The sequence below is a fragment of the Lipotes vexillifer genome, unplaced genomic scaffold, assembly GCF_000442215.2.
Source record: "Lipotes vexillifer unplaced genomic scaffold, Lipotes_vexillifer_v1.1 scaffold282, whole genome shotgun sequence".
NCBI lineage: Eukaryota > Metazoa > Chordata > Mammalia > Artiodactyla > Lipotidae > Lipotes > Lipotes vexillifer.
Window position 1 is genome coordinate 341,753 of NW_006775899.1, and position 8,326 is coordinate 350,078.

Consider the following 8,326-nt stretch of genomic DNA (forward strand, 5'->3'; position numbering starts at 1 on the left):
CTTACAGAAACAAAATATGCCCTATGCTTCATCATATTATCTTACTTTCTGCTCATGTAATTAAGGGCAGGAAATTTGCTGTTTAAATTATGTTTCAAAGCATTATTGTTTGTTTCTATAACTTTGTTTTTTCTCTCATTCTGTTGAATTTTAAAGGAAATTCTTTTTTTAATTAATTTTTATTGGAGTATAGTTGATTTACAATGTTAGTTTCTGCTGTACAGCAAAGTGAATCAGTTATACATATACATATATTCACTCTTTTTTAGGTTCTTTTCCCATATAGGTCATTACAGAGTATTGAGTAGAGTTCCCTGTGCTATACAGTAGGTTCTTATTAGTTATCTATTTTTATATATAGTAGTGTGTGTGTGTCAATCCCAATCTCCCAATTTATCCCTCTCCCCCTTTGCTTATTTTATCTTGCAGGTGAAGGGAATGAGGAGATTAGTAATATGATTCACAATTATATTAAAGAAATTGAAGATCTCAGGTACAGTTCACGTTCTGTAATATATAATGCACGTATTTTGGGTTTTGCAGTGAAGTATTATTGCTATTTTGGGGGCTTATTTTGTAGTAACTATTCACAGTGATATTTCAGCCCTTTGGTCAGGTTAACTTTAGGGGAATAGGTACTTGCCTATAACAGAACATATGGGAACATAATGTCACAAACTACTTTCCTCTTCCCACATTATCTTCCTGGGGTATCCTCCTGCTCTTGTTGTTATACCCTTAATTGGAAGCTTACCTAACCTCATATAAAAACAGGCATAATTGGTGTCGATGAAGTTACCTCCCTGTGCCTCTTCACCCACCATTTGGGAATGGTCAACATCAATAAGTCATGTCTAATTTTTAAAATCTCCCATTACTCCTGTTCCCTTATACTTCTTCAGCTATTCTATATGTGTGAGTCATTGCATCCTTACCAATTTGCCTGCCTCTGTGATATATACAAAGGCTCATTCATCACCCACATTTCACACACATATTGCAAATACTCACTGTATGCCAAGCATCATGCCATGGACTGAACAAGTATGACATAAACAAAGAGTTCACAGTCTAGGTGGGTCAACTTACATAAATAGTCACATGTAGTAAATGGAATGACAGAAATCAGTAAATAGAACACCCATGCCTGGTGTGGTAATGTGGAGGGGACCACTGAGCACAGACTGGAAGAATTGGGGTCAGAAAGTAGATCAAGGACACTAATCATTTCTATAATATTTTCAGGTTCCATGGTTTGCCCTGATGGCTGAGCTGCTTTCTCTTTAAGTAGAACTACAGTCCGCTCCATTGGGAGCATCTAAATAGCTCAGATCTCACTTCTGTTATCCATTTGCAGAAAATAACCAAGTGAGAGATTATCTTTCACAGCTACCCTAACAATTCTCTGTCTTGTATTTGTGTTCTATTTCCCTCTCTCTTCCTCTGGCTATTCTAGAGATTCTTAAACAGAGATGAGTAGTGTTTCTACTGTTTCTGCCTCCATAAGGCACACCAGGTCCCTTAAAAGCTTCAAAAAGTAAAAGCCAGTGAGAAAACATCTGATGTAGCAATAGATAAAGTTAATCAAATAACTATTACTTTTATTCTGTTTATATATTTCCAAACTTTACCTTTTTGATGGAGACTTTTGGGACCTTAGGTTGTAGTTCTGGTCAGCTGCCAAACTGGACTTGCAGTTTCCATCTTGTGTTGGCAGTGCTCTTTCCTGCCTACTGCCAAAAACTTGTCCTCTGACCAGTCTCCAGTGTTTCCTGACTCTGTAGACCCCATCTTTACCATTACTTCAGACAAAACTAATATCTCTGTCTTTTAGTTCCTAAAGATTCTTTTCCTGCTCCTAGTCTGCTTCTTTTTATCTTTTTTTATTTTCTTGGCACTGGTCAATTGTTAAGGCTGATTCCATACTCTGCTTCTTGGGCTTGATTTCCTCTCTTCCATCATGTTATTCTAAGACCATATCTAAGCTTGATCTCATTATTTGGTGAATGGCTTGACTAGTGTCATTATTTCCTAGAAAACTGAATCATTTCCATTCCTTCTAGTAGCTAAAAGGAGCATCTAATATCTTTCTTCTTCAAGTTCTTGAGTTAAGACTATTCTTTAAGCCATCTAGAGAACAATGATGACTCTTAGGCCTTGAGTTCAGTCAGTGATCAAATCGTTCAGGGTATAGGTTAATAGATTTTTGGCTCTTTTATTCAGTTTGTCCCATTCATAAAGTGTAGTCTTCTCAGATCTCGGGACTGTAATTTATAATATAAAAATAATTTACATATGGGATAAACATAAATGAGCTTTGAATTTAAATTGAATTACCTGCATTGAAATTTTTAAGCTTCTGTTTATTCAGTATATGACCTTGGGCAAATTACCTAACTCTTTGATCTTTAGTGTTTATCTGTAAGAATGAGGTAATACCTGCTAGTCTCCAAGAGTTATTATGGGGCTCAAATAAAAGAACAGGATGTAAAAATTATTAAATTGAAAAATACTGTAAAGGTCTAACATATTATTATTTAGGTCCAAGTTCTCATATTCTGTTTCATCTACAAAATTCTACTCCAATCCATATTTTAATCAGTACTTTCTCTTAGGAAGACATTCATTCACAGCTACTTAAACTTAATGTAAATTATGTAAATGTATTGCTACATGGGAATGTTTATATTTTAAGTCTTATTTTAATTATAAAATAATACTAGTTACCTTTTAATAAATTTACACATCACATTATTTGTTGTGAAATGATAATAGTCACTAATTAATCTTAGTTTTATGGAGTTCAAAATTTTTGTAGAAATTTCTGAAAATATAGGAAAGTTTTTAAAAAGTTAAAATCATCCATATTCTCACCATTCCAAGAACTGATGTTAACATTTTGATGTATCTGTTCAATAATTTTTCAATGCATACTTTAGCAAAATTTGTATCGGGGTGTATGTATTGCTTTGCTATCTATTCTTTGAAATGTGACAACATATTAGGATCATTTTTTAATGTTATTAAATATTTTTCTAACATGGTTTTTGCATGGCTCCATGAGTACTGTCTCATGGGTTGTAATTGATTTATTTATCTAATCCCCTACTGTTAGATAATTATATTGTTTCCAATTTTTTGATAAGAATAGTTATTATTTGTTAAAAACATTATTAGTCAGGTGAGTTTTAAATTCATTGTATCATCATCCTCATAACCATCCTAGGGAAGTATATATTTTCATCTCCATTTAATGAAGGATTTAGAGATTCTGTGAGTGAAAAAAGCTGAGATGAGATTCAGTAAGTGAAAAGGCTGAGATGCAAGCCTCAGTTTATTTCTTCCCAAGGAAGTCTGTGTACTTCCCCTCATGCCTCACTGCTTGGTCTCCTATTAAATGAAATGCAGACAGCAACAAGTGTGTGATTGGGTGAGTAGGAAGAGAAGGAGAGGCAAAGAGAGAGATGTTATCTCTACAGCCCATACAAAAAGCAGGATCTACTAATGTAGTGTGAGGTTGGTGGAGTTGGAGGTGAGCCCTAAAGGTTTCAGCCTTTATTAGCACCAGGACGGAAGAAGCATTAAAAATATGCCCCTACCGAATGCAGATTTTTAAAATCAGGTAATAAACACAAATTGTCTGATTATTATATAAATGAGCCAATTAAAAACAGGTCATTAATTGATAGCTAATTTATATTTTCATTCATTTTTTTAAAAGGGTCTTTTTAAAAAAATTAATTAATTTATTTATTATTTGTATTTTTGGCTGTGTTGGGTTTTCGTTGCTGCGCGCAGGATTTTCTCTAGTTGTGGCGAGCGGGGCTACTCTTCATTGCGGTGCGCGGGCTGCTCATTGCAGTGGCTTCTCTTGCTGTGGAGCACGGGCTCTAGGCACGTGGGCTTCAGTAGTTGTAGCATACAGCCTCAGTAGTTGTGGTGTGCGGGCTCTAGAGCTCAGGCTCCGTAGTTGTGGCTCATGGGCTTAGTTGCTCCGCAGCATGTGGGATCTTCCCGGACCAGGGATCAAACCCGTGTCCCCTGCATTGGCAGGCAGATTCCTAACCACTGTGCCACCAGGGAAGTCCCCTTCATTCATTATTAACATTCATTATTATGTACCCAGGCTTTGTGCTAGATATTGGAAATACAGAAAAGTGTAAATTTTTACTTTGAGTTTTTATCATTAAGCTGCGTTTTTATACTTAGGTTGCCCTCTTATTAAAATATGACAGCATTATATTCAGAATTTTCTTTAAAATAATTTTGAAATCATTTAACTTAAAAGTTTGTATACAGCTATTTAACCATTTTAAAACATTGTAACTGTTGCAACACCAAATATAAAGTAAAACAATTTCATTAAAGAATATATAGGACACTTATTTGTAACATATATTCACTGATTTGTGTATATTCTGTCTCTAGTTGATTTCAACAGTGTCATGAATAATTTTGGTAGGCAGTGTAAAAACACAGCTGACTGTGCCTTCTACAGCTCAGTAGTTGCAAATAATCTAGCACCTTCCTCTGAAACATTTGAACATATGGCAAAAGTGCTTAGTAATGTAGTTTTGAGACAGAGATAGTAGGTAGTATTTTCTCCTTATAACCCTGTCTCAATCACCCTTGTGCCAAATTGACCTGGGAAATTTATTATACTGAAGTAGATAATTGTGTTCTTTTATGGTTTAAATCAAATGGACTAAAGGAACTGGCCTAGAGGACTCTCTGAATCCCTTGTAGTCTCAAGAATCCAGGCTCTTTTAGGATCTTATCATTCAGTGTTATTACTGACAGCACATACATTATTTTCCTGTCATTATGAGGACTGCTTGAGCAAACAAAAGAATGTTTTTAATTATCAAACTCGGGTTTCCTTGGAGATTTCATCTTTTCCCATGCCATATTCAGGAGCCAGATATCTTTCAGTCAGTTAGAGGCAAGTTTGACTAACTATTCCTTACAAAGATTTGGAAACGTTATTATAGCATGATGAATGAGGAACAGGAAGGAAGGGAACCATGCTGCTTGCACATTTTAAGTTTCAAAGATGAGTTTACAAAGCAAGGATAACTAGTGCCTATTGACCAGAATGCAAGTAATCTAATTATAACTGGCACTTTTGAGCACTAAGAGTGTTACTTCAAATTTACAGTTATTTGATCAGGAAATTTTAAAAATATCTTAAACACTAATGTTTGTGAACACATATGTTAAAAAAGCCGTACCTTGTAGCAATGTTGAAATACATTTTGGGAAACTTTTTAGCTTGCAAAACAACTCATTTAAAATGTTCCCTGTTTGTTCTTAGAGTTGTCAAGTTTGCAGAGATGGAAGGTAGAATGGTGGTTGCTAGGGACTGGGAGGAGAGGGGAATGAGGAGTTAGTGTTTAATGGGTACAGAGTTTTAATTGGAGAAGATGAAAAAGTTCTGAAGGTAGATGGTGGCAATGGTTGCACAACAGTGTGGGTATACTTTGTGCTGTAGAACTGTACACTTAGAGATGGTTAGGGAGGTAAATTTTATGTTAAGTATTATTTACCACAATAATAAAATGTTTCCAACTTAAGTGTATTTTTATTCATTAGGGCAAAATTATTAGAAAGTGAAGCAGTGAATGAGAACCTTCGAAAAAACTTGACAAGAGCCACAGCAAGATCACCGTACTTCAGTGGATCATCAGCTTTCTCTCCTACTATAGTATCCTCAGACAAAGAGACCATTGAGATTATAGATCTAGCTAAAAAGGATTTAGAGAAGCTGAAAAGGAAAGAAAAGAAGAAGAAAAAAAGGTAGTGCTATAAAATCACTGCTATACTGCTAATTACTTTTCAGGCTATTTTAATTTGCAATTGCAATGAGTATACATAGCCTCATAAGTATATTAATAAATAAAATGTCATTTAACATAGGTGACAATTATAATTATATACTTTTAAAGATTTATCTCTACTTGTATGTAAAAAATTTATTTATTTATAATAATATGGTAGTGAATTTTATTTAGACTATAAGGTAAAATTACTATTAGAAATTATTTTATGATTTTTTTCAAATAGCTGCTTTTGCATTCCATTCATCTTTTCTGCAAAGCTTGTTCTACCATTACTCAATATTTTCATTTTTTTTCCATTTTCTAATACAATTAAATAGTCTCATTGATATATTCTGCTTCCTGTCTAGATTAGTTTAACTAAAGGCTAAACTAATTCATCAGACTGTCGTTTAATATCATTTGGTCTCAAGTATTTTCTGCAGGCTCTAATTTGATTATGTGAAAGTTATTTATGTTATTTCAGGCTTTCTGACTCTTCCAACAAGGAGTTACTCAGCTTTTCACCACTGTTCTAGGCTTCCTTTTCCTTGCATCCTGGTAATATCTCCCTCTGAAATCAACTGGATGCAAAGAAGAGGAGGAAAATTAAAATATGACCACTTGTAATCTATGAGTGGTTAAAACCTCATAAATTGTTTATATGTTTACATACTGATTCTATGGTGCAGTCAAATTACTTACGTAGAATATATTTTGAACATGCCAGTCAAATTAATTTTAAGCATTTTTGGCTAGATATTCCAAAGGGGGAAAAGATATCTTATTTGTCAAATAACTTGTTATGGAGGTGCACTTTTTAGAATTACTATTGACATTTAGTCTACCTGCTGCTTTGCTCAGTTTATTTAGAAATTTATTTTGACAACCAAGCATTTCTTCTTTGAATAGTCAGTTGACCAAAGTTATTAGAGGTTTAAACTCTCCAAATTAATTCTGCTGTTTGTCCTTGAGTTAAAAAGGGCTGATTAGAATAATTAAAACAAGGAGTTGCACATCTATGGTTAGGAGGCATTGCAATTGAAATTGCATTCTTAAGATACTAATGTCTTAAAAGATGTTGCTCATGGATGGCTGATTATGGCAGCATTAAGAAATATATAATGATTAGTTCTTATGCAGGGCAATTAAAACTGTAACAGTGTTCACAGAATTATCAAAACTGGTTTGACCCAACATACTGTGGAAATGAAAATGAGACTTCTGCACATGACTTATCATTTATTTGTAAAATTCAGTTGTGTAGTTGGTCAAAATGTGAAATGGTATGACTTGTTTTTAACGGTGTGTAGGTGGTTTGTGTTCATGAATAATAAGTTAAGGATAAGCAAGGGTATATTTCTCAAGGTCATGAACTGATTCTGCTCTTTCCTTTTGAGGTAAATTTAGAGATGTTACCATAATCACCTGTTGGGAATGAATAATAAAAAACAGATAGGGATCCCAATAGAAACCTAGGCACTTTTGACCTTTTTATAGTGATCATAGGTACCCTAAATTTATACCTCTGATGTAGGTTATTTCTGTGACAATGCAGGGTTGTAAGGTTTTTGACTGATAAATAGTTCTATTTTACTCAGCTTGATAAAGCATTTCATTTATCACCAATAACTTTTAGCTGCATGTAATGTAAATTCCTTTCTTAAAAACATTGGTAAGCTCTCATTTTAGCCAAAGGGTTTGCTACAGTTGAAACAAAAAATAATAAAGAGTTGTTGAAACAAAACATAATAAAGTGTTTAGAATGACAGCAGCTTTACTGAAGTTAGTGATTAGTCTTCTACAGGAACTCTGTGGAGGGAGTAGCTTCTGTTTGGATGTATTGAATCTGGTTAAGTTGTATTACATGCCTCATATTTACTTATTTTATTTATCAAAGAGAACATTGCAAAATTTGGTTCTACCTCAACCTTGCATATATAGTAAGTTCAATTTAAAATCATTTGGAAATTGGAACTAATTTTTCTCTAGAAAGTGTTACAAGTACATAATGTCCAGGTTTCCCAACTCACTCACATGAAATGATATTTACTCATTCTATAGTGTGGTAAGAGCAATTCAAAAGGGAATAATAGGAAAAGGAAAATAGGGGAAAGAAACTTTGTTTCCGTTCCATGAATGTAGACCAACCTTTGGGGGAAAATATGAATTTCCGCCTTAGCCATTCTCTCTTATTCCTACCTACTGACCTTCTGTGTCCCCATGCTACCTTGATCCATTCCTCCCTTATGAGGTCAGTTCTCATGTAATTCTTCCCTAGCCCAAAGTACTCCCAGTTTCAAAATCATCTACTTTCTTCTCTCATCTCCTTAAGTTCAAAGTTGGAAACAAAGCCATCTGACTAGAGAAAGGAACTCATTTCAGTGGAAGTGACTTATAACTAATAAAATTTCTAGGGATATTTGTAATTTTGAAAGAGGAAGCATTAATCCAACTATTGAAAATTTGGGCAGCAACCTCATGAAGAAAAAAAATTAAATAGTGTAGGG

General features: G+C 34.1%; 1 protein-coding gene across 1 annotated transcript in view; it reads left to right on the forward strand.

Annotated features, from left to right (window-relative positions):
- KIF21A (kinesin family member 21A) overlaps nucleotides 1–8,326 on the forward strand; it is a 160,282-nt gene that overhangs the window by 95,950 nt on the left and 56,006 nt on the right. Inside the window, exons 10-11 of the mRNA XM_007450237.1 lie at nucleotides 430–493; nucleotides 5,593–5,796. Of these exons, the coding sequence (XP_007450299.1) occupies nucleotides 430–493; nucleotides 5,593–5,796 (268 nt within the window). The remainder of the gene's footprint in view (nucleotides 1–429; nucleotides 494–5,592; nucleotides 5,797–8,326) is intronic.